We start from the raw sequence: 24,800 nt of genomic DNA on the forward strand, positions 1-24,800 counted from the left end.
ATAATCGATCCTATTTATCCTGAATGTTGTGTTTCAAGGGAAAACCTTCCTCAAAAAGTCAAGAAAATAAGTCACCAAGTCTAATTAAGTTGCACCTACGATTAAAGACTCTTTTTTTTTTTTTTTTTTGGATATGACTCATAGGTATTCGCATCCGTTTTACGGTCTGTGACTAATCCTGTTCGAATCAGATCAGACCCCTTGCAGGGAGAACTCTCCCAACGTTGTCTCTTCCATTCAGACCTCATGGTCACGGGATGCTGCTCCTTCCACTTGCACCGATGTCCGTTGGTATGATTAGAGACTGTGGTCACTTATGTTAAATTCTTAGAGAGTAGAGACAAGATGATTGGCAATATATATATGAATGATTCTTGTGGCAGCCAGTTAAAGAGCATTATGTTCCTTCATATTAAATCTTTTCTGCAGCAGCCCTTGATTCTAATCTTCTCAATGGCAAATCATCTTATTTGAAGCTAACAGAAACGTTGGCTAGCTAATGGATATTTCTCAGTACTACTTTGACTTATTTCGGCAGAGATCATGCAGCTCGGCCGCTGTTCCTTGACTGATTCTAATGTCTTAAAAACACTAATTAAGAGCTGCATCTTGGGGATAAAAGTCAACAAGTACGTTCCAATCCATTGCTGACTCTCTGAAGTTGGAACCATTTTTAGCTGATGGAGAGTCTTGGAAATAGAAATATCACCAACTCAAAAGAGCTAAGCTAACAAGGTAGTACCATTTCAGAGAACCAATTACTACTAATTGTTTGCTACGTATGAATTTATAATAATACAAATGCACAGCACCAACTTTTTATTAACTACGTAAGATCTTTAATGAGCTGTACGACTTTTATGACGAGGAGATTTTTAAGTCACTAAGAAGTGAAACGTCAAAAATTGTGGCTCTAGAAGAACAAAAACCTGATAATTTTTCCCAAGAATTGTGCGTTGATGTTATTCTTCCTCCACGGATGTTGGCACCTACTTAATTGTTGGTCTTCAAAACTATATACTACTTGCTAACAGAATTCTTGTCTTTTCTGTACTTGCAAACTATATCTATATAGTAGTGGTAGGTTTCCTGGAGATTGAAAGTAATTTGAAGCTCTTGTTCTTCTCATGTTCATGATTGCACCCTTCCTCGTCCGACCACCTTATATCAATTGTTGTTGATGTGCTGATTTGAATCGAGAAAAAGGGTAAACCGAAAGAAGTCACCCCACTTGGGGGAATAATCATAATATTGACCTTTTTATGTTTTCTACGCTGGCAAACTCGCACTAGACGTTAAAAAGCTATTTGAAAGTAAACCGAAACTCAAATTCTTCTCGTGTTCATGATTGCATCCCACCTCTTTTGATCTAGATTCTTGTAATGGTGGAATTTGAAGGTTTTATATATATTTAAATCGCCATCCCCTAACTAAAGGATTAGGTATAAATGAACTTGCTTTTAACGTAAAAAAAAAAAAAAATCTCTTATTTTTCCCCGACTAACTTATAGTTCTTCAAGATCAAACCGTTGTTTCTCTAATACAATCAAGAAATTAAAGTCCCTCGAGCAACCCACACACATGTGATACTTTTGTCCATTATCTTAGAGTTCACATTTATCAATTTTGCGAGCAAACTAGGTGAATCTACAAAGGAAGAAACGCGATAAGAAATCATTCATCGCACTTTGGCGTTCTTTTAGACAGAGTAGATTTATGGTAGAGATCTAGATACCTAAGATGCACATAATTACAACGTTCTTATAAACATTTGAACCTGCACATATAACTGCATTCATATATGTTTAGTTAATGCTGAACCACAAGAAAATGCTGGAACTACTTCCTCTTCACAAGCTGTTTCTCTGCCTGGTCTTGTTTGAATTGTCATTTTTCGACAAAAATTTTTTACGTTTTTCGTAACATATATTTCAATCATTTTTTCACATCACATACATCAAATCAGTACAATACATTTTTCTTATAAATTTCAAAAAATAGCAATCCAAACAAACTCAACTCTGCCAGATATTTGGCCATACATGCATCCGCTCCAAGGGTCTCACAAGGCTGCACCTTCCCCAAAAATCCTAATTATGTTTTGCCCGTTTTAAAAGTGGAAGCAAATCTTTTGTGTGTAAACAGAACCTTGTCCCGTACCTCTTCTGCTCTTATTAATGATATTCCTCTCCTCTCCTTAGTTTTAAACCGAACCTGCCGATACGCAGCATGCATTAAACGACAAAGTAGTCGAGTTAGGCCCAAACACCAACGTATTCATTATTTTTCTTTTTCTTTTTCATTATCTAAGATACCAAGTCAACAACTATCAATTTGGAATATTTACACTAATATGCTTTGGTACCAAAAATGAGAAAAAAGACGTGGAATTTTGGATAGAGTAGTTAGTACTTACTATGTCCTCCCAAGAAAAAAATAAAGACTTGCACACTACATTAGTACAACATGATCTTATATTTATACACTTTTTCTAATTACTTTCTTTGCAATTAGACACTTTTCTTAATTAATCTTATTTATACATTTTAACGAGTTGTCATTGAACATCCGGCCCTTTTAAGTAATTAATTATATAGATACGCCACTAGGTCTTTGGTCTGGTGGTTGGTGTGGGAGGTCAAGGGTTCAATCCTTGCCTCCCACCAATTTGTCATTATATGTGGCGACCTTAATTGGCCTTCTTTGATGGAGTCTGTACTCACGTCGAGTTCCCCTCTCCTATTTCCTTAGATTATGCTAGATTAGGTTATCGAAATCCTGTTGTTGCGAAAAAAAAATTTATATAGATACTCTAAAGTTCGTTGTCTTCACTAAAATGCACCCCTGAGGTTATGACTTATGCATCCATCGCTTTGTCTTCGCACCGGAACTTTGAACGTTGCTATGAACATGTCATTTATGACCGAGCAATATCTTGCAATTCTTCAAGTTCATTCTTTCCTTTAGTTTTCTTTCTTCGTTTTTTTTTTGAGTTCACGCGACCGTGAGATCTTTCTTTCTCTCTTAATTCTAACCTTCCTCCATAAAACCAAAAAACAAAACGAATTTCTTTTTTTTTAATTTCTATTTAAACGTACTCCTAAAATCTATCAATTGTCTTGGTTCATACTAAACTAAGTAAAACTTTCAAGTCTCTTAGGCCCCAAAAGAACCAGAAGAAGTAAAGCAGTCATGTTCCACATTGACGGCACTACTATACTAACCATTTAAAACTCCCTTTATTTTAGCAGGCTGATTTTGTCAACAAGTGCGCCCTAACATTTTATAGAGATCACGTACGGTACAGGAAGGCGGTAATATTGCACTATCCATCCTGCTATATAAGCGGGGCTTAAAAGTTTGTTTCCTGCATACTACGTGAGTGTTTGTGTCTGGAGAAGGAAGAAAAGAAAAAGAAAAAAGAGAGGGCAAGAAAGTGGTAGCCTTGATCAGAAACCAGTTATGGAAGTTGCAGTCGTAGTGAAAATAGTTTTATCCCTGGCTTTGGTTGGTGGAGTGGGGTTGTTTTTGCGTTTGTATCGAGCACTGGTGGCCAAGCCAGGGCAGCTGAGGTCGGCCCTGAGGAAGCAAGGGATCAATGGACCACCGCCAGCACCTCTTCTTGGGAACATATTGGAGATCAAGAAATCTCGAACTGCCACTACCAAGGCCCCAACTTGTGGTGCTCCCCCAGAGCACAACTGCGCCAATGCTCTCTTCCCCTTTTTCGAGAAATGGCAGAAGAAATATGGTAAAACTTTTGTTGCATACGAATTGTCATATCTAGCCATCCACCTTCTGCTAATTATGCGAAATTATGTGTTTACTCTCCAGATTTTTATTTCATTTACGGAAGTAACGTTCTCGCACTCACAATATATAGTTTCAGTACAGACGATCGTTCTTTAGTCGTATGTAATTGCATGCATCTCTATTTTGGAGCTTGGTTATAGCTCTTTTTGGATGGTTTGACCAGAACATCTAAGAGGCCAGTCCCCCAGTGGCCTGGCTGCTTCATCATCCAAAACCGTTGGCAGATTGCCTGCCTCGACTCTTATGTCTTGATCAGTTCTAATTGTCTTTCGTGAAAAGCACACTTAGATGGTGCGACTTTGATGATTGTTTGATCTTTAACGCGTGGTAAAAGATTTGGCTATCAAGAGTAGAATCAAATATATTATGAACTAAAAGAAAGTCATCTGCAAAATTTTTGGCCCAGAATAAGTTGAGAACCGAACAATCCTTAAAAAAACAGAGGGTGTAAAAAGCCAAAGGGCAAAGCCCAGGGTTGAATTTTCACGTCTCATTAGTAATTAATTCAAGAATAAAAGTATGCAACCATAGCATCATAAAAAGGTGAATAAGATGAAAGAAAATTTTCTGCAAGTTTCTCCAATCAGCTGTGCGTTAGTACGTGTTAGGTGAAATTCAGAGTATTTATCTGTGTGATGTTTTAATCTGTAGGCGACATCTTCATGTTTTCTCTTGGAAACACTTTAATATTACATGTGACCGAACATGACATGGTGCGGGAGATAACAACGTGCACATCCCTGGACTTTGGGAAGCCTTCCTACCAAGCCAAAGAACGCGGCGCTCTGCTAGGCAATGGAGTTTTAACCTCAAACGGAACTCACTGGGCTCATCAGAGGAAGATTCTTGCGCCAGAATTGTACATGGAGAAAGTTAAGGTAATATTAGATGATCCACTACATTGGATGGCCACGATCAAATGTTTCAAGGTCTCTTCTTTTTCAATTCTAGCCAAAGGTAGATTAAAAGTTTTCTGACCTGTATATCTTTACATTGCCTCTTGTAGGGAATGATAAAGTTGGTTCAAGAGTCCACAATGACACTGATAAATTCATGGAACAATATAATTGAGGCAAAAGGTGGGATTGCTGACATAAAGATTGATCAGCACATGAGGAGCTTCTCCGGTGATGTCATATCAAAAGCATGTTTTGGACGCAATTACTCGAGCGGAGAAGAGATTTTCTTTAAGCTGAGAGCTCTCCAGGAAGCATCTTCCAAGAAGGTTCTGTCCACTGGTATTCCTGGCATGAGGTATGATCTCTTCGATGAACACAGGAACAGAGAAAAGCTAGAAAAATCTCATTCTTTTTAAATTCGTTCCTTTTTTGAGCTGTAAATCTTTCACAAAAATGACTAAAATTTCCTGCAAATGAACAGGTATCTTCCCACTAAGAGCAACAGGGAAATGTGGGAACTGGAGAAGGAGATAAAAACATTGATCTTGAAGGTAGTGAAGGAAAGGCAGGAAGTTGGGTACGAGAAAGACCTGCTGCAAACGGTTCTTGAAGGGGCAAAGAATGGTAATCTCAGCCAAGAAGCACTTGATAGCTTCATAGTCGATAACTGCAAAAACATCTACTTAGCTGGCTACGAGACCACTGCTGTTTCGGCCGCCTGGTGTCTGATGCTATTAGCAGCCAATCCTGAATGGCAAGAACGCGTTCGGGGCGAGGTTCTTGAGGTTTGCAGGGGCCAGATTCCTGATGCTGACATGATCAGAAAGATGAAGCTGGTATTGTCAATCTCCCTTAATTAATTACTAGCACATTGGTTTTACTCGAAATACACTGAGTAGAGTGGACTGATCTTTACGTATGGTGCTGTTACCATTGCAGCTAAGCATGGTGATTAATGAGTCGTTGCGTCTGTACCCTCCGGTGGCAATAATCTCAAGGGAGGCCTTCAAGGGAATGAAATTTGGGAATATTAGCATACCCGAGGGAGTGAATGTTTGGGCATTCGTGTGTTCCTTACATACAGATCCTGAAGTCTGGGGAGCAGATTCCTACCAGTTCAATCCAAACAGGTTTGCTAATGGGATCACCGGGGCTTGCAAGCTTCCGCACCTGTACATGCCATTTGGGGTTGGCCCTCGGGTGTGCCTTGGACAAAACTTGGCCTTGGTGGAAATGAAGATCCTAATCGCTCTTATTTTGGCAAATTTCAGTTTTACACTCTCTCCGACTTACATTCATTCTCCGGCTTTAAACCTGGTCATAGAGCCCGGAAATGGGGTCAATCTGTATGTGAAGAAACTGTGAGAATTGTATTCCTGCTAATTATGTACTAGTATATTTCTTTTAAGCAAACGATGCATAGGTAAATATTAGTATTTAATTTGTAAAATAAGAAAGATCGATGGTTTTTTCAATGTATCTAAAGATTTCCGGATTGATAAATTTTTACGTTTGTAATCTCTCCTCTTCACCACAAAGTTTTCCCAATTCCACATACCAGGGTGGTTCTCCTCTCATCACTAAAAATGAAGTCAAAGCCAATTGTCATATAGTAATGAATTCAAAAGGCCGTGCGGTTTTGAAACCCACACCGTTCATTAAATCGGAAAAAATGATTTGATTGAGTCATGAGTAACTGGTTCTAACTCGACTAATAGTAATTGATCCATGATATCATAAACACGTCATTAATATTTTTAAAGAATTATTGTACATAATAAAAATAAAATGCAATAATTGAGTAAATGATAATATTTGATTACACTGTTAAGCTCATCATCCTAACCAAAACATAAAGCGATTTTAAATAGTAATTGACCAAAATTTAAGAGTAATTGACTAATATTAAAAGTTGAAAGATACAAAAAATGAACATAGATATTTTGGTAAGAGTACAAGATATTCATTGACATTAAAGATTTTTCATACTTTTAAGACGAGATGTCAAATATTGCAATATGTTTTTTATTTTTGATATGTTAGTGACCACAAGGTTTTCTCCTAAGCGGGCGCTGCTGTTTGCAGAACATGACGTATGCGATGTTAGACAGCAAAAATTCCCCCCCCCGGGTGGAAGGAATAGGTGCAAAAAAGGAGTTGCTACTTTTACTTGAACTGACGTCGTTTTACTTGGTTGGTAACTGCTAAGTGCTTATGAAACAAGCCTTTTTCTGTTTTGCAACCAGGCATTAGCCAGTAGTCATAATGCTTATAGCACACCACGTGTGTGTATGCCATTGCTATCTTTTTAATTTTTTGATTGCAAAGAGTTGATGGAAAGGGAAAATCTCACAGTACTAAGTGACAACACGATTTAAGCCACAAAACCTCATTATTGATTTTAGGAATTTTATTGTGTTTATCGTTTCAAAATATCATGAATTTTAGTCACTTTTGGTAGATGGACTCGAGGAAAATTAGTTTTTCTAGAAATAACTTTATGAACTTCGTGTGGCTTTTGTTTTCGTTTCTCGCTGAAACATAGTTTTGTTGGCTTTTTTGGGACATAAACTAAGGAACATAACCTTAGTGTTGCAAAAAAGACTTATAAGAGACTTGTATAGTTGTATTGAAGCTGGAAAATGAGCTTTTGTTATTCATTCGTCAACTCACTATTTATAGTGATTACATGAAACAAACTAGTAAAATATCCAACTAATAATTATCCTAAAAATCTCAAGAAGATATAATCTTCTTCTACTAGCAAATCTTAGCCAAAATATTTGTTAACAAACCAACATGATCTTTGGTTAACAAATATCCTTATTCTTCTAATAACTAAATTATTTTGATACCAAACATAATCTAGTAAAATCTGTAGGAAAAGTTGGTATATTTTAACAACTTTTTTTGTTATAAGCACTAATACACAGTTAAAACAAGTTTTTCAGAAGAAAATATAAAGAGCGAGGGACATATTGTATCCTTTGGTTATTTGGGGCTACAAAGGGTAAACAAGAAGTGACAGATATTTTTAAACCAAAGCTGCTCTATATAATGGCTAAATGGCTTCTGTTTTGTTCAAAATTATTTTCTTTTCTTAAGATAGCAGCGGAAAAGCCCGAAAAAGTAGGCTTGAATTTGACTACGCGCGGCCTTTTGGGAACCATTTTGCTCTGAGTTCGTTAAGCCCTTTGAATAAGTATTTGAGTTCAGTGCAACAAACGGACTCACCATGGTTGGGGGGAAGAGAAGCCAGGTCAGGTCACTGCACGGGAAGGACTCGGAGAAAGAAATATTTGCCTGTGGAAACACAACCAAATTTAACCATTCATTTCCAAATCACAATACTGATCGTTGCTTCTAACTGTAAGAATGCTTGAGATGGCTGGCAGATTAATGTTCCATGCAATGTGCTATGCATGAAATTTGTCAATGTGTGTTTTGACCTCATCTTATTTTTGTAGGAAGGGAGGATGTCAGGGGATGGTATGGATTCTTTACTGGACAAAGTTCAGGGGGTGTTTCATCATGACCACAGCCGTAACTCCTCTGATGAAATTGATGGTGATAAGCACTCAAAGCACCCTGATAAGTTCCGCCTCTTTGGCCGCCAGAAACCTGTGCACAGCGCCCTTGGGGGTGGCAAACGTATGAATCCCACAAGTCCTTCACCATATATAGCCAATCCTGTTTCTTGCTTTCTTACCTATAATTAAGACCATATTGAATTTTGTAAGTTCATTAGAATAATTTGATTAGTTTTTTTGCACTATCACATTACATCTGTTTAAACTGGATTTGGTTTAATTAATTTGTCTGTTGATCAGAATTTTATTGACATCAAAGGTGATTAGGTTCCAGAAACCCTTGGTGCGGAACTTTCTTATACTAACATGTTTCAAAGCAATCTTCCAATTGAAGCACATTTGTCGATTTCTGACAGTTAGTATCTTGTTTCAACAGTCCTGTGTCCCTAACGTGTAATTAAAATTCGTGAAGCTAGGTAAACTAGATGATATCCTATATTTTTTGACCCAAAGGTGCCTATATTTTTCGAGCAAGGTTCAAGTATGCTTTTGTAGGGGGCAGATGACCTGATCATATTCGCATTCTTTCTTCAGCTGCTGACATAATGCTTTGGAGGAACAAGCAGATATCAGCATGCATGCTTGCTGCTGCAACAGTTATATGGCTTTTATTTGAGTGGATTGGTTATCGTCTGCTCCCATTTCTTTGCCACTCTCTAATACTTGTGCTGGCGTTGCTGTTCCTGTGGTCCAATCTTTCCTTCTTTGTCAACAGGTGCGTTTCTTGCCTTCCAACTCAAAAAACAGCAGCTGCTTTACTCGTTGCTTGTTACTTGCTCATTTTCCTGACTTACTTACTTGTGCTCTTTCTTTCTTACATGTGAGTTACCTTTATACCTTTCCTGTTAGGTCTCCTTTGGAATTGCCAGAGATTGTGTTGCCGGAGAGCCTTTGTATGAGTTTTGCTCTCTTGTTGAGGGACAGATTTAACCAGGCGTTTGGGATTTTCCGTCAAGTGGCATCAGAAAGGGACGTGAAGAAATTTCTTGGTGTACGTACCACTCTCCCTCACATTTGTTGCAGATGGTTCGAATGGTTTCTATTTATTTTAACAGCTCCAACCAATTTTCTGCTATTACACAGGCAATCGTGGCACTCTGGCTTGTTTCAATAGTTGGCAGTTGGTTCGACCTCTTGACACTCGTATACTTGAGTGAGTTTCTTCTGTAACTTTTGCCTTTGACTCGAGTCTTGGTTCGATGCTTGCCATTTGTCTGGCATCCGCTTGAAAAGTTGAAGCAGTTGAAAATAATTTGCTTGCTAGATCTCAATAGTGCATCCTATTTTAAGAGTTATTCCTGTCTTGACAAGTAGTTAAACGTTCTTCCTCCGAATTTGACAGTGTTTGTGGCACTATTGACGGTACCTTTGTTGTACGAGAGACATGAAGACCGAGTGGATGCTTATGCAGAAAAGGCAACCGTAAAGCTCAAGAAGCAAATCAGTGCTTTGGATGAAAAGGTGCTTCATAAACTTCCAAATATTACTCTCAAACAACGTTGAAGTTAATGTGGCAGCTATACTTTTGGTACAGGGCAGCTATGTTTTGCTTCTTGTAGGATCTCCTTTCTCTACGTTGTTTACCATTAAGCTCATTGAATATTCATTTAAGCAAATCAAGAATAGTTTGTCTAGCTCAGAATCAAGCTTAATTATTCCTTCAAATGCCCTTTAATTTCAAATTTCTATCTCTAAACAGTATGATCTTTCTCGATTTATTAGACAGAGATCATCTTGTCTAATGATTGGTTATTGATGCGTATACACATTGTTGCTACTCTGAAATGCCCCCGGTTCCCGGGGTTAGGGCATTCCCTATTATGAGCCTACCTGCACTTCAGCTTTGGTTTCTTGGAAATGTTTCCCAAGGACGAATTAGGTTTTCTTTTGCTCTCCTCACCCTTTATCCCTAACGTTAAAAGCCAAAGCATGAACGCAAAATGATCCAATTATGAGGCTATTAAATGAGTCCAAGAACAGAAGCTACATGTTTCGTTTTGTGAGTTCTTAGATGAAATTCCAGCCGGAATGAAACTGCAGTAATTCTTCAGTAGTTCAAACCCACTGCGGAAATGCATTTAGGCCTTTGCCTATATGTTGTTTTCCACCAACAGGTATTTGAACCATCCTGCAAATGATGCAGCAGCATTTTCACTTACTTAACTTGAATTTTTCCTTGATAACTTTTTGCAATGCATTCAAGGCTTTACAGTTTCCACTTGCCTTTCCAATTGTCCAACTCCAAACAATATAGCTCTCCCAAGTATTTGGTTATTTTAGCTCCATGACTGACGTTCATTTTACAGTAGTGAGAAAAACATATACAGAATCTTCAATGGAGATGAACACTTTCTGACTATAAAAAACCAAAACATTTCAACAAGAGGAAGCCATGTTGATCATTTCAGCATTCAGTTGGGTGCCAAAGACTATTCAAATTTATGCTCATCTTCAGGCAAGCTCCTTTTGTACACCTAACCAAAACTTTTTGTTTGCTTACTTCCTCGTGCTCAATCCATCTCACATGACAGAGGTACTTAAGGTTACTCACTAGCTTGAATCAGTAATATAAAGATATTAGTCACTTTCGCCTGAAATTGAGCCTGCAACTATAACCGTTCTTCGACATTTACCTCTTAAATTGTGCAGAAACTAAAGGAATAACAAATTGCTCATACTACTTACTCTTAAGAGTATGCAGAGATTTTGTCAACTTCTCGCTACTCTTGCACTCTGCAATTTCAAAATGCTGAAGACAAAACGGAGGGTTTTATACCTTAGCTGGTTTTGATCCAGGGGGCAAGAAGGGCTCCCACCACCCATATTCATACTTAGGATATGGTGCCGACCATTTATCTGGCTTCTCAAACTCTATGTTAGCAGGATTAGATGCCAAAGCCTCCTCAAGACTGTCAGCTTCATAACTTTCTTGTAAAACTCGGTCCAGTCTTAATTTCATAAACCTGCACAGAACAGTAAATTGCGAAGTTTACAAGCATATAAGCTTCTGCTTATCTTTCATAGAATGATTCATAGAATGATCTGAAGTGGTTAAGAGGTATTCTGCACAATAAAACTCTGTTTATCGTAAAGTTCTCTTCTTTTTCTAACAGTAAGGCATGGACATAAAGTATTTTAGGCCAGGAATGCAGTACAGTACTATTAAAAGGGTGGGTCATAGATTAAGCTTACGTGATCCAGGGGCCGTTTGTGGAAACCAGAGCCACAGCCGGTCTCCTGAGTCTCTTGGTAATAGCAGGAAACTTGTCCAAGAACTTTGGTTCAATCACAAGCCAAAAATCCTGCTCTTTCTCACGCTCCCCATACAGTCGTAGCCTCTCAAACAATAGCTCCTTGAAATGCTCCTCCTCATCCAGCATGAATTTCGCATTTGCCACAACAAAATGATACTTCTTCAACTCAGATTCTTGCTGTTCAAAAATACCAACGTTCAATTCTGTCAGAGATTGGACCCCAGAAAATAGAAAACTTGACCGGGTGCTACTTAGTTAACAAGTAATTGCCCCACAAATTATCTCATCAATTCTGGGCATAGAGCAGAAAGAAGAAGTGAAAAATAATTGGCTAACCTTTTCGGAGGGATCAGAAGATTGGACAGCGGCAACGGCGGTCCTCACGGGTGTAGTTGTCCGCCAGCTGCAGTTGGTGTGGCCCAATTTGAGCAGGTGATTTGGTGATGCTAAGAGCGGAAGCGACTGCGACGTCGCACCATGAAGCAACAAAGGTTTCTCGCCATTGTGGGTCGGAACATTCGTAATCGAACTACCTAAATATCCCAGATTCAAAGCCGTTGAAACCGACATTGTTTCAACTCAGCGGTACGGGTCAGTAAACCGGGGGAGGAAACGGCAAAAGATGACGCTGATACCGCGAAGCGAGAAACTCAGGAAAGTGCAAGAAATGTACAACAGACCTTATCTTCTTCTACCATAATTTCCACGTTACCCCTTATCCCCTTCTTTTTCCGAAGTAGACCCTGTTTACTTTTGCAAATTATGAAATTGACAGCACAACTTTCCTTTCTTTAACGCTTTTACTGCCGTAGAAATTAACATGACCACTGCAATTTTTTTTTCCCATTTTCTGTTGGTAAATGGCAATGAGGAGGAAGTCATTTTGCAAATTGGCTGTGATTTTATTTTGTTTGATTTCGTCCTCATTTTGCAAAGTATAATTTTGGTTATTGAGTAAATGTAGACGGCTGAAAGATACTCCTATGATGTAATTACACCAAAGACAGCTAACTAAAGATAATCCTTAAAACACATGTAATGAAGACTACTACCATTCGTATTTAGTCCTTGGTCAAGAAAAAACTCTCCTAATCCTTCCTTTCCCCTTCCTTGGTCTGCCTCCTCATCCCTTTTCGTTTCTACGGTGCCAGTTCCAACTTCCAAGCCCAAGGACCGGAATTTTCAATTTCTGTCTAGCAGAAGAAAAGGATTCCGTAATACCATGAACTAGGTTTATTAATCATCCATCTCATTGAAGCCTGACCTCCAATGTAAGATTAGTGTCATTCTAGTATGTTTAACTAGCAGGATAAATGTGCAACAATAGCATCCCCAATGCCGCATTTCACATATTGACATCCAAAAGTATTAGGCCTCTGCTGACTCCAATAGTTTCGAGACGCATATGAAAGCCTGTCATAGAGCGATTTTCAGGTGCTTTTGCTTATAATTCAAAAGCATTCAAGTGCATCCTTTCATCTGGTTGTCAACTTACCAACTGCAGCTACTATATATGCGCTACATGCTCCTCTCTTTTTTATGGTAACACCACAAAATTGTCCAGGAACCGCGGCACAATACAATCTGTAAAATAATGATCCGTACACGTCTGATGAAACTTCATTCTCATTAGATAATCACAAGAATGCCAGGAGTCAATCTAGACATAAACACATGATACGAAAGATTTAACTAAAAGTAGAAGCTATCAGTTGGCACAAGTTAGATAGGCCAGCAAGGCAAGAAGCAAAAATTTGATTACAACACTTGGATCTATCAAAAAGCCCTTGATGAGCGAAACCGAAAAGCATAATCAAGATGATGAATCACAATTTACACCAGCTCAATGAAAGCCATGGGTGCATTGTCCCCTCGTCTGGGTAGGGTTCTAATTATCCTTGTGTAACCTCCATTCCTGTCTCCATACCTCTCCTGGACCTCAGCAAACAATGCATGAACAATCTGCTTCTCATAAATAAATCCAAGGGCTTGCCTTCTCTTATGCAGAGAACCATCTTTAGCCAATGTAATCATCTTGTCAACATACTTTCTCATAGCACTGGCCCTTGCTCTTGTGGTCTTGATTCGCCCATGTTTTAGCAGCTGAGTAGTCAGGCTACGCAAGAGCGCACGTCGTTGGTCTGGGGGCCTATTGAGTTTAGGTACCTTCCTTCCATGTCTCATAGCAAAGAATCGGCCCCCATTGTCAATGGTGGTAAAAGAATGCTCAAAGCCAAATGAATCTGAAACAAACAAGGCATAGGACCAGATATTAGAATGCCAACGTCAGAGCTAGCTAGTCCTTTTTCTGTTAATCACTTAGTCCCATTAGAATCGCAACTTCTGAATGCATCAGTAAATCAAAATATTCATCGGTTATCCTTTAAAACTTACAAGTCCTAATATAACATGAAACCTATCCACTTAAGCAAAGCACTAATTTTCACAAAATCATCAGCCTCATACATCACACCCATTAATTTTCCTTCGCAATGTCTCACTCCATGTCCATGAAGCTAAGAGGAACCATCCCCAGACTCTTACACCTCTACCTGATAATCTAGTGGTAGCATCCCAGCATTCCTCAAAAGACTCCTAAACTGAACGCGGAAATGCCAAAAGAAAGTGGGGAATTGAATTTGGCCATGGTTCTCATTATGTTATGGCCCCAGAGATCCTTGAATTAATTGCCAATTGTGCAGAAACAAAAGCACCAGATATTAACCCAACATATAAAACTATATACATGATCAATAGTAATTGCCAAATAACCCCAATCAAATAATGATTTTATCAAAGAACGTGTCCTTTTTTATTCCGGTATTGCAATAAATTAACTTCCAATTAAAAAACAAAAGTTCGTCTTTGTTCCTTCTTTTATTTCGCTGGGGGAAGAGCACGAGTTTAGTGATAAAGTTTACAAAAGAATATGGCAATACACGGTAAAATTTAGAACAAAGAAGCTAACCAATTAGTGAAAGAAATAAGCCAAATGGGGTGCCATAAATGAATGGAACAGCCCTGGTGAAGGGTAAGAAAGAAAGTGAACCGTACCTAGAGAAGAAAGGGACAGAAGGGGGTTCAAAGGGGCAAGACCCACGAAAGACTGAAGAAGTCCCGGACCGGAATTGCGCAGAGTAGCGACCCTGAGGCGAGTTGGGGAAGACCCAATTGAAAAGTGAAGTGGAGGAGTTCTCTGAACTGGAACTGAAGGCAGGACTGATTTAAGGGATGATATGCTCCACGTTGCAAATGCTGTGGAGCTCCCACAACATGCCATGCTTTTGCCGCTGGTGGATGATAGATTCAGTGCTCTCTGCTCTGTGCTGGTGCCTGATTTTTTGACAACTACGGGGATGGTCTTGCAGGGCAGGGGTGGCAGGGGATGGGGATGTCCAGTGTTGTAGACGGATAATTCGACATTGGCCCCTTCTTTGTTGTTTATTCCTCACACCTCCTAATGATTTGTGTTTTCTTGATTTTGGCCTGTGTATTCTCAATTACTATTCTATCACCTTCAATTATGGTAAGATCTTACCTCATTATATGTTATCCTTTTCCACAACATTGAAATTAAATACCCCTACCAAAATGTGACAAAAATCTACTCTTAAGCATCCTAATATATGCCATTTTTTCACAAGAAGTCTTGTAATATTTAAGTAACATTTTCAATCACTCTTGTTTGTTGGAAAAGTAAAGGAGAAACTCATGTTTAGGGCAGCAAACACTCACGAGCTGAATATCGAACTCGAGTCGAGCTCGAACTGGCGAAATCAAACTCGAGCTCGAGTTCGAACTCAAAATATTAAGTTCGTTAATTCGCGAGCTCGAGTATATATATATATATATTTATTTATTTATTTTAATAGTAAAATTACATATATATCCCTAATATTTTATTATTTATTAAGAAAAAATAATTATTTGTTATTTTTATTAGATTAATTTCCAGAAATTCGAGCTAACAAGCTGCTTACGAGTCAGAAATTCGACCTACGTACGAGCTGACAATTCGAGCAGCTCACAAGTCAGAAATCGAGCTACAGTTCGCGAGCCTTGTCGAGTTGAGTTCGAGCCTGACTTTTTGTCAGGAAGCTGAAGGAAGACGTCGTCGTTTGGGCCCAAGGTTATGAAATGACAGAAAACGGTGTCGTTAGACTTAAGTAGTTAGTTAGAGTAGTTAGTTAGTAATCTGGACAGGTTATAAATAAGAGAGCTCGTGATTGGCTGGGGAGGGATTTTGTAACTACTTTCTGTTAAATGAAAACTCATTTTCTCTCTCTTCTCTCAATTCTCTCTGAATCTTTCCCTCTTTCTGAATTCCCTCCCAATCAGTCCAAAATCTCTTCAACCAGGTCCTGACAAATTGGTAATCAGAGCGATCGATCCTTGGAATTACGAATGGCGGAAGGAACTCGCCTGAAATCTTTGGAAGAATGCGTCAAGAAACAAGAAGCGCGGCTACAGGAAGCTATGGAGACATTCCATATTTCTCAACAGCAATTTCGAGTTGAAATTGGTGGCGAAATCAGAGTGGAAATGGAGAATTCCAACATCAAACTGGAGAAGCTGGAAGCATCAATGGCTGGACTAGAGCAGAAATTCAACTCCTTCCTGTAAATGATGATGAACAGAGAGAAAAATCCAGTGGAGGAAGGAAGAGAAAGGCCACTGCTGCCAACGCCACCACATCAGCAACGAATCAACAAAGAAGTCGAGAACAGTGAAGGTTTCATCCGAAGAGAAGAAGGTAGGATCTATATACCTAATCCTCCAAAATTAGAGCTACCTCTTTTTTATGGGGAAAATCCACAAGAATGGCTGAGAAAATGTAATAAATACTTTCTGAATTATCAAGTACCTGAAAATCAGAAGGTAGATATAGTTGAAATGTTTCTTGAAGGGAAAGCAGATAGGTGGTTTCAAGGACTAAAAATGGAAAACTCTGGCGTAAGCTGGAAGGAATTTGAGGAATTATTGTGCAAAAGATTCTGTAATAAAATTTGCAGAGATATAGTGGAAGAATTCAACAAGATTCAACAGGTGGGGAGTGTGGAAAATTACCAGGAAAAATTTGAGGAACTCAAACCTCTGATGCTGATGAAAAATCCTCAGTTAGATGAAGGATATTTTGTCTCGAGTTTTATTAGCGGACTTAAGGAAGAAATCAAGCCTATGATCCGAATGCTAAAACCTACAGAGTTGTCTACTGCCTATGAGATGGCTCAATTACAGGAATATTCCCTGCAATTACAGAGCAGACAGGGGAAGGAGATGCAGAGAAATGCTGTAGAAAATAAATTTGGAATGCAGAAAAGCCAACTCTCAAGCTCAACAACAGGGAATTTGTACAAAGTTCCCCCTGTCAGCCACCATAGACACTTTAATGCAAGGAAGGGGTCCCTAGAAAACAACTCCACCAGGAAGATTTCTGCCCAGGAAATACAATATAGGAGGAACAATGGATTGTGCTTCAAGTGTGGGGAAAAGTATGGGGCAGGACATCAGTGTAAGATGGGACACTTAAATTTTTTCCTGGGGGAAGAGGAGGAAGAGTCCGAATTTGAGGATGCAGTTGGGGAGCAGGATGAGCACACTGGAAATCCAGGATCTGTCATGGAAATGTCTTTACACGCACTGTCAGAATCTCTTAAAAGGAAAACTATTACAATAACAGGACAATTGGATGGCGAGGAAGTGCTGATCCTAGTCGACGCAGGTAGCTCTGATAGCTACATTGACAGTGAATTAGTTATTGCCTTAGACATACCTTACAGAATGGTATCACCCTTTTCTGTCATTGTGGGTAATGGAGCTTGTGTAACTAGCAAAGCTATATGTCCTAGGGTCAGGTGGGAGGTCAACCAGCATAAATTTGGTTTTGACTTGAAGGTGATGGAACTGAGTGGTTGGCACATTGTTCTGGGAGTGGACTGGATGACTCAGTTTAGTCCCATCACGTTTGACTTCCATAACCTCAGGATTTCTATGGAGTATGAAGGGGAAGTAGTGCAGCTGCAGGGGAGTTCTGAAGACTGTGAGTTAGATTTGATCAGAGGCAAGGATCTGAGGCACTTTATAGAATATAAGAAGAGGTGTTTTGCTATGAGAACTTTAGAGACAACATCAACTTCAACAGATACCACAGAGGAGCAGCAGCCTCAGGAGATTAAAGTCTTGCTGGAAGAGTATGCAGATGTGTTCCAGCAGCCTGTATCCTTGCCACCTGTCAGGACTTGTGATCATGAGATCCCATTGAAACCAGGAGCACAACCTTTCAAGCTAAAACCATACAGGTACCCCCATTCTCAGAAGGATGAAATCGAAAGGCAAGTCACAGAAATGTTAAACCATGGAATTGCAAGGCACAGCAACAGTCCATTCGCATCACCAGTCCTACTAGTCAAGAAGAAAGAGGGGACTTGACGATTCTGTGTTGACTACAGGAAACTCAATGAGATCACCATCAAAGACTGTTACCCCATTCCAAATGTGGATGAACTCTTGAATGAATTAGCTGAATTCAAGTTCAAGACTAAGCTGGACCTGACAGCAGGCTATCACCAGATAAGGGTCAAGCCTCAAGATGTGTACAAAACAGCATTTCAGACCCATTGTGGACACTACGAATTCTTAGTCATGCCTTTTGGACTGACTAACGCACCTGCAACTTTTCAGTCCTTGATGAATCAAGTGTTTCAACCATATTTGAGGAAGTTTGTTCTAGTTTTTTTTGATGATATACTGATATACAGTAAGACATGGGAATCACACCTGCAACACCTGGGGATAGTACTGAAGGTGCTCAGGGAAAACCAGTTGTTTGCAAAGAAGTCCAAGTGCTCATTTGCACAAACTCGAGTGGAATACTTGGGACATACCATTGCAGAAGAAGGAGTTAGTATGGACTCTTCCAAGGTTGACAGCATTCTAACATGGCCAACACCTAAGTCAGTGAAGGAGTTGAGAGGATTCTTGGGGCTCACGGGCTACTACAGAAGATTTATTAAGAACTATGGCATCTTGTGTAAACCAATGACAGATCTGCTTAAGAAGGATGCATTTACCTGGACTGACTCAGCTCAGCAAGCATTTGATCTACTCAAGAAGGTAATGACATCAGCTCCAGTCCTTAAGTTGCCTGACTTTAAGCAACCATTCGTGGTGGAGACTGATGCAAGTGGATGAGGCATTGGAGCTGTACTCATGCAGGAGGGACATCCCATAGCTTTCCTTAGCAAATCATTGAGTCCAAGGAACTTGGGGTTATCTGCATATGAAAAGGAGCTACTAGCACTGGTGATGGCAGTGACAAAGTGGAGGCATTACCTAGTAGGCTATCATTTTATAATACGGACTGACCATCAGTCTTTAAAGTATCTGCTGGATCAGAAATTAACAACAGCAATACAACATAAGTGGTTGACTAAACTACTTGGAATGGACTATGAAATTCAGTACAAGCGAGGCAGTGAGAACTTAGTGGCTGATGCTCTTTCCAGGAGAGCTGATGAGACAGGAGAGGGGGAACAAATGACAGGAGTTTGTTTGGCTATGTCTTCTGCTAGGCCAGCTTCGATTGCTATGAACTGGTCAGGATTGGTCAGAATTGGTCAGGAGCTATGAACAAGATTCGCAGTGCCAGGAGCTGATTGCTAGACTTATCCTGCAACCTGAGTACCCAGATCTGTATGAACTCAGTGATGGTATTCTCAGATATAAAGGGAAACTTTATGTTGGCTCAAGCAATGGAGTTAGAAGACAGATCATGGAAGCCTTGCACTCCTCTTCTGTGGGAGGTCATTCAGGGCAAAGAGGGAGTTGGCACAGAATCAGTAGCATATTCTATTGGCCTGAGATGAAACAGGAGGTTAGGGGGTTTGTGCAAGCCTGTGATAGTTGCCAAAGGAATAAAGCTGAACATGTTCAACATCCTGGTTTTTTGCAGCCATTACCTATACCTAGACAAGCGTGGACACATATCTCTATGGATTTCATAGAGAGACTTCCAATTTCACAGAACCTTGACACCATTCTGGTAGTGGTGGATCGATTCACCAAGTACAGTCATTTCCTACCACTTGCTCATCCTTTCTCTGCCAAGCAAGTTGCTCAGGTTTTCATGGATCAGGTGTATAAGCTTCATGGTCTGCCTGAAACTATAGTTATGGATAGGGACAAAGTCTTTACTAGCAATTTTTGGAAGGAACTATTTCGACTGATTGGGGTGAGTTTATGCTATAGCTCTGCGTATCATCCAGAAACAGATGGCCAGAGCGAAAGGGTGAATCAGTGTGTGGAAGCTTATCTGAGGTGTATGACTGGAGAATTTCCAAATCAGTGGAGCAAGTGGCTTCCCTTAGCAGAATGGTGGTACAATTCTGCATACCATTCAAGCTTAGAGACGACCCCTTTTGAAGCCCTCTATGGCTATAAGGCTTTACCCTTTCCAATGGGACCCTACCATGATTCTATCATTCCTGCAGCAACTCAAGTGATTCAGGAAAAGGTAAGAATCTCTGCCAGTATCAGGGAGCATCTACTGAAGGCTCAGCAGAGAATGAAATATTTCGCAGATCGACACAGGACAGAGAGGAGTTTTGAAGTAGGAGAATTAGTGTTTCTCAAGTTGCAGCCTTGCAGGCAGCAGACCATAGCTATTAGAAAGAATCTCAAGCTTGCAGCAAAGTTCTACGGGCCTTTTGAAGTGGAAAAGAAGATTGGTGAGGTCGCCTACAAACTTAAATTGTCTCCTACAGCTAGGATACATCCAGTGTTTCACGTATCCTTACTTAAGAAAAGGATTGGACCTCCACAGCAGACCTCCACTACTCTACCAGAATTTGATTTGCAGGATCAGTGTCCTTTAGTACCAGAAATGGTCTTGAAGATGAGAGCTATTCTCAGGAAAAGTATACCAGTGGTGCAGTACTTGATCAAGTGGCAGCAATTGGAGTATGATGAAGCATCATGGGAAGACAAGGACTTCATAGAACAACAATTTCCAGAATTTGAGACTTGCGGACAAGTCTAAACCAAAGAGGAAGGGATTGTCAGGAAGCTGAAGGAAGACGTCGTCGTTTGGGCCCAAGGTTATGAAATGACAGAAAACGGTGTCGTTAGACTTAAGTAGTTAGTTAGAGTAGTTAGTTAGTAATCTAGACAGGTTATAAATAAGAGAGCTCGTGATTGGCTGGGGAGGGATTTTGTAACTACTTTCTGTTAAATGAAAACTCATTTTCTCTCTCTTCTCTCAATTCTCTCTGAATCTTTCCCTCTTTCTGAATTCCCTCCCAATCAGTCCAAAATCTCTTCAACCAGGTCCTGACACTTTTCCTTGGTCGAGTTGAGCTCAAGCTCAATTTTCTTGGCTTTTCAAGCTTGAGCTCGAACTCGAGCCCACCTATTATTAAGTCGAGCTCGGTTCGATAAGTCCAAAACTCGACTCGTTTGCAGCCCTACTCATGTTTCATCCCATCTTATATTGTTTGGACTACGAGGGAGTCTCTACATTTCATAAGAGAAAGGAAAAGAGGAGGACTTTTGAGTTAAATCACCGATCTCATAATCATTTGAATTATACCCTTACCAATTAAGTTTGGTATTTAGATTTTTTTTCCATGTAATGCTCGAAAATGAGAAAGGGAAAATGACAAAGTAAAGCGAACCCATTAATGTTAGTGATCACCCGTGTTTTTACAACAAAATTGATCGTTAAAAAAAATAAAGAACGCCTTTTTTTGGTGTTTCAAAACACAGTCAACAAAACTCTTCGTTTGAATTGGCCTATTTTTTAAAAATAAGTTTTTTAAATACAATACTACAGTAATATACAAACAAAAATAATTCAAAAAACATCTTATCCATACAATATATCAAATATTTCAAAAAACATTTATAGTAAATTTTTTTTCATATATACTATTACAGTAAAATATTTTAAAAATGCCCCAAAAAACAGTTATTTTAAACGGTGCTATGCGATCCTAGTTAACTACAAAGGTGTAGTTAACAGCAGCAATTTTAGGATAAGTGTTGGATAGAATCGATTTCTCTGTGAAGATGGGCTGTTTAGGCCTCGTTACCAATTAAGTCCGGCCCATTACTCAAGGACTACCGCTTCAACAGTCTCCTCAAACCTAGGCCCAATTTAAGTTGAAAAATTAAAAGAAAAATAAAATGAATTGAGAGTAAAATACGTTTTGGTTCTTCTTCTCATTCTGCAGCAGGAGTCCTGTGTTGTGATGTTGTTGGTGAAGCAACTAGTACGAGTAGTGCCTTGTCTTTCCAGTGGTGTGGCAATAGCAAGAGGAGGGCTTCAAATCTCCACCGGTCCGTATACAGCAAAGCTCGGATCAACTACACATCGGTTAATCCGCAGACTGAGCAACTCCTATTCATCCAACACGGTAACTTTATACTAGTACTTGGTGCCCTTGATCAATTCATCTGCATCTACTACTTTCTTTTTCTTTTTCTCTTTTTCTTTTGTTGTTGGTTCTTCTGGTTTCTTAACCTTCCCTATGTTGTTAATTCGGGAGTGAATATATGCTTCATAGATGGACACCGAAACGTATGCATTTGGGCCATACAAGATAGACCCAAAGGAAGTTTTCTACTCCACACATCTTTCCTATGCCATGGTCAACCTCCGCCCTCTTCTTCCTGGTAATTGACACTGCTTATCATACATGCATTTCCCAGAACTCCATAACTAAAGTAGCAAAAAGAGGCACATTTGGTGGGACTCCCAACCGTTTCTGGTTAAAAAGGTTGTCTTGCTGGTATTAAATTGTGTAATTTTTTTTGGCTGTTTGGGGATTTTTTGGTATTTTTGTTTTTTTGGAGGGGGGGGGGGTCGGGAATTTGAGTATTCTCTGCAATTCAGTGTTTTTTTTTTAGATGATTAGATAAGGGTTCTGTTATTTATGCATGATTTTGGATTTAGTCAATAAAGATGTAGGTGAACTAGCTCAAGGCGAGTTAATTTTATTTATTTGAATAAGCTCGTCTTTGTGTAATTTCTTCCCTTTGCTTTTGCAGGTCATATCCTTTTCTGTATGTGTGCATTGTCGTGCGGGGGAAACAAACTCACGACTAATATGCTAATTTCATGGATTCAATGAACGATTAAGTGGGTAAAACGAAGAGAAATTTCAAATTTGGTAGTGTTTATGATTATATTGTGGGAATCTGAGTACATGTTACTAATACTGCATCCAGTTTTAGTATTAAGAAATACAAGTCTTCAGCATGCCTATTGTCTTACTGGCTGCTTAAACTTAAAACGCTGCACATTTTTTCTGTGGTTAAACTTTAAGCGTATCAACTTCAAATGTAGTACATCTATATGTTCTACTTCTGCAGCTATGTTTTCTGTTTTCTATGGGAGCCTACCATAGTCCTGAATATGCCTGAAGTTGTTTTAATGTGGCTCTCACAGTGTTCCAACTAGAAAAGTAACTGATTTTCTTATGCAAGGTATCTGAACCTTGCACACTTTTATTAGCTTTGAATTTCTGTTGCGATAAGAGTACTAGGTGGTTACTGGTACCATGGAGATACAGTTATCTGTTTCAAGTTAGAACCTTCGTCTAGCTTTATAACAATGATTTGATTGACTTGACGTTATACACATGTGCTTGTGTGCCCAAGACGTGAAGTGAAGCGCTTCGTTGATCTCACTGCTGATGAGACAAGTGATTTATGGCTTACTGCACAAGAGGTTGGAAGCCAACTTGAGTCCTACCACAAGGCATCCTCCCTCACATTTGCAATTCAAGTAAGGAAGCTTTACAATCATATGTCTGTTGCATCGCTGCTAGTTGTCGGATGTTTTTTGCATAAATTTAGCGGTTCAGCTTGTAAGATTTTACCCAAAATACAGAGCAATTTCAGAAGTATTTGCCCTTGAAACAGTTTTTATCCACACTAATCATAGTGACTTCTTTGCAAGAGCTATTTTATCTTTCCATCCTTTCCCTCTTTTATTTGCTTACATAGCTGTTCCCTGGACAGTATCTTACACACTGTGCAGGCTTCCAGAATCACGTGTGCAATGCAGCTTTCTTTATACTTGGCCTCTTTAAACATTTGCTCTGATCTAGATAAACAGCCATGGAGTGATAGTAAGCTGAGCTAACATATATCCCAATTGTTTCTTCAACTTCTTAATTTTTCAGCTCAATATGTTGAAGATAAGAAGGAAACTTTTGTTAGGTGAAAGATGATGTAGGTTTCCCTTAGTGTGACTCCAGCTGCTCTGCTATCTTAGTTGAATATGTTTCCTAGTCTTTTCTCCATTGTTTGAAAGTACTCAATTGCATTAAACCTGGCTTGGTACATCTGCAATCTTTTTGCTCTTTCCACTATGGTATTAAAAGTGCTAATACTTTCGTATGCTGCTCTAGGTTACTTTTGTTGTTAATCTTTTTCTGGCTTTTTTGATACCTTAGGATGGACCCCAAGCTGGACAGACAGTACCGCATGTTCACATTCACATCGTTCCGCGGAAAGGTGGTGACTTTGAGAAAAATGATGAGATTTATGATGCTGTAAGATCGAAAACTAGCCTCATCTTTTGTAGTCGCGAGTTTATGTCAACATTCAGCTGAAATGATCAAGTTGACGTCTAATTTCTATGCTATGCGATTTGTAGATAGACATGAAGGAGAAGGAACTGCAGCAGAAGCTTGATTTGGACAAGGAGAGAAAAGACAGAAGCATGGAGGAGATGGCTGAAGAGGCACAAGAATACAGAAAGCTTCTCTCCTAGAAACTTTTTACTGGCGCCCCGCGGATAATAGCTTGTGTAGAGCTCCGCCTGCGCAGCGACTTGTTTAACCAATGGATATGGGTGAAGTCTTTTCTATTATTCCAATTCTTGTCTAGTTGGTGTGTGTTGGATACAGCTCCAAACTTGGTACACCTGCTTCGGTAGAACTTGACCATTGCCGGCTTCTCAAGATTCTCACAAATAGATGTTCTTACAATTTTTCCATTACAACCGATGTTACATTGCCTTTAGACACCCAGAACAGGGTGGAAACAGATCTATTCTACCAAGAGTTGTAATCGGGGTTTACGTATCGACAGACTACTGGTCATTTCGGAGTCAGTCAATTCTCCAAGTAATTTCCGTCGTATTAAATCAGGGAACAAGGATATCGGGTTATCATCGATAATTTTTTCACTGCACTGGACTAAGTTGTTTGACTGCTCAGAGAATATATGCCCTCCAA

The 24,800-nt window shown here is 39.4% G+C and overlaps 5 protein-coding genes across 7 annotated transcripts; 3 read left to right on the plus strand and 2 right to left on the minus strand.

Annotated features, from left to right (window-relative positions):
- The first annotated feature begins 3,386 nt into the window (after positions 1 to 3,386).
- On the plus strand, positions 3,387 to 6,230 carry LOC113712443 (cytochrome P450 714C2). Its single transcript, XM_027235875.2, has 5 exons — positions 3,387 to 3,751; positions 4,465 to 4,691; positions 4,820 to 5,067; positions 5,194 to 5,548; positions 5,652 to 6,230. The coding sequence occupies exons 1-5, from the start codon at positions 3,463 to 3,465 to the stop codon at positions 6,075 to 6,077; spliced, it is 1,545 nt and encodes a 514-aa protein (XP_027091676.1). The 5' UTR covers positions 3,387 to 3,462; the 3' UTR covers positions 6,078 to 6,230.
- A 1,726-nt stretch (positions 6,231 to 7,956) lies between these two features.
- LOC113696035 (reticulon-like protein B5) lies at positions 7,957 to 10,007 on the plus strand. The gene is made up of 6 exons (XM_027215338.2): positions 7,957 to 8,081; positions 8,184 to 8,363; positions 8,837 to 9,017; positions 9,152 to 9,293; positions 9,386 to 9,455; positions 9,645 to 10,007. The coding sequence occupies exons 2-6, from the start codon at positions 8,189 to 8,191 to the stop codon at positions 9,803 to 9,805; spliced, it is 729 nt and encodes a 242-aa protein (XP_027071139.1). The 5' UTR covers positions 7,957 to 8,081; positions 8,184 to 8,188; the 3' UTR covers positions 9,806 to 10,007.
- A 546-nt stretch (positions 10,008 to 10,553) lies between these two features.
- Positions 10,554 to 12,236, minus strand: LOC113712452 (protein YCF54, chloroplastic). The gene is made up of 3 exons (XM_027235887.2): positions 11,893 to 12,236; positions 11,495 to 11,733; positions 10,554 to 11,265 (listed from the first exon to the last, which is right to left on the minus strand). The coding sequence occupies exons 1-3, from the start codon at positions 12,124 to 12,126 to the stop codon at positions 11,073 to 11,075; spliced, it is 666 nt and encodes a 221-aa protein (XP_027091688.1). The 5' UTR covers positions 12,127 to 12,236; the 3' UTR covers positions 10,554 to 11,072.
- Positions 12,237 to 13,164: 928 nt separating this feature from the next.
- LOC113712460 (large ribosomal subunit protein bL17c) lies at positions 13,165 to 14,993 on the minus strand. Its single transcript, XM_027235900.2, has 2 exons — positions 14,611 to 14,993; positions 13,165 to 13,799 (listed from the first exon to the last, which is right to left on the minus strand). The coding sequence occupies exons 1-2, from the start codon at positions 14,834 to 14,836 to the stop codon at positions 13,390 to 13,392; spliced, it is 636 nt and encodes a 211-aa protein (XP_027091701.1). The 5' UTR covers positions 14,837 to 14,993; the 3' UTR covers positions 13,165 to 13,389.
- Positions 14,994 to 21,737: 6,744 nt separating this feature from the next.
- Positions 21,738 to 24,676, plus strand: LOC113712480 (bifunctional bis(5'-adenosyl)-triphosphatase/adenylylsulfatase FHIT-like). 3 transcript variants are annotated; one of them, XM_072061695.1, is made up of 5 exons: positions 21,738 to 21,968; positions 22,119 to 22,229; positions 23,195 to 23,341; positions 24,015 to 24,113; positions 24,222 to 24,676. In XM_072061695.1, exons 1-5 carry the CDS (start codon positions 21,804 to 21,806, stop codon positions 24,225 to 24,227), a joined length of 528 nt encoding a protein of 175 aa, XP_071917796.1. In that variant the 5' UTR covers positions 21,738 to 21,803; the 3' UTR covers positions 24,228 to 24,676. The 3 variants fall into 3 exon arrangements, with proteins under 3 accessions (XP_071917796.1, XP_071917792.1, XP_071917801.1); XM_072061691.1 differs by having other exon boundaries at positions 21,740 to 21,968; positions 24,218 to 24,676; XM_072061700.1 differs by having other exon boundaries at positions 21,837 to 21,968; positions 22,101 to 22,229; positions 24,218 to 24,676.
- Positions 24,677 to 24,800: the final 124 nt, after the last annotated feature.

This window comes from Coffea arabica, chromosome 1e (assembly GCF_036785885.1).
Source record: "Coffea arabica cultivar ET-39 chromosome 1e, Coffea Arabica ET-39 HiFi, whole genome shotgun sequence".
Taxonomy (NCBI): Eukaryota; Viridiplantae; Streptophyta; class Magnoliopsida; order Gentianales; family Rubiaceae; genus Coffea; species Coffea arabica.

Bases quoted from the DNA above. Each gene is read 5' to 3' on its own strand.
- LOC113712443 (XM_027235875.2), top strand. From the start codon at position 3,463: ATGGAAGTTGCAGTCGTAGTGAAAATAGTTTTATCCCTGGCTTTGGTT. The intron at 3,752-4,464 runs GTAAAACTTTTG...TTTAATCTGTAG, and splicing joins GAAATGGCAGAAGAAATATG to GCGACATCTTCATGTTTTCT. The intron at 5,549-5,651 runs GTATTGTCAATC...TTACCATTGCAG, and splicing joins TGATCAGAAAGATGAAGCTG to CTAAGCATGGTGATTAATGA.
- LOC113696035 (XM_027215338.2), top strand. From the start codon at position 8,189: ATGTCAGGGGATGGTATGGATTCTTTACTGGACAAAGTTCAGGGGGTG. The intron at 8,364-8,836 runs GTATGAATCCCA...TTCTTTCTTCAG, and splicing joins CGCCCTTGGGGGTGGCAAAC to CTGCTGACATAATGCTTTGG. The intron at 9,018-9,151 runs GTGCGTTTCTTG...CTTTCCTGTTAG, and splicing joins CTTTCCTTCTTTGTCAACAG to GTCTCCTTTGGAATTGCCAG.
- LOC113712452 (XM_027235887.2), bottom strand. From the start codon at position 12,126: ATGTCGGTTTCAACGGCTTTGAATCTGGGATATTTAGGTAGTTCGATT. The intron at 11,734-11,892 runs GTTAGCCAATTA...ATTTTTGAACAG, and splicing joins CTTCTGATCCCTCCGAAAAG to CAAGAATCTGAGTTGAAGAA. The intron at 11,266-11,494 runs GTAAGCTTAATC...TGTTCTGTGCAG, and splicing joins ACAAACGGCCCCTGGATCAC to GTTTATGAAATTAAGACTGG.
- LOC113712460 (XM_027235900.2), bottom strand. From the start codon at position 14,836: ATGGCATGTTGTGGGAGCTCCACAGCATTTGCAACGTGGAGCATATCA. The intron at 13,800-14,610 runs GTACGGTTCACT...TGTTTGTTTCAG, and splicing joins TCTGTCCCTTTCTTCTCTAG to ATTCATTTGGCTTTGAGCAT.
- LOC113712480 (XM_072061691.1), top strand. From the start codon at position 21,804: ATGTTGTTGGTGAAGCAACTAGTACGAGTAGTGCCTTGTCTTTCCAGT. The intron at 21,969-22,118 runs GTAACTTTATAC...TATGCTTCATAG, and splicing joins ACTCCTATTCATCCAACACG to ATGGACACCGAAACGTATGC. The intron at 22,230-23,194 runs AATTGACACTGC...TGACGTTATACA, and splicing joins TCCGCCCTCTTCTTCCTGGT to CATGTGCTTGTGTGCCCAAG.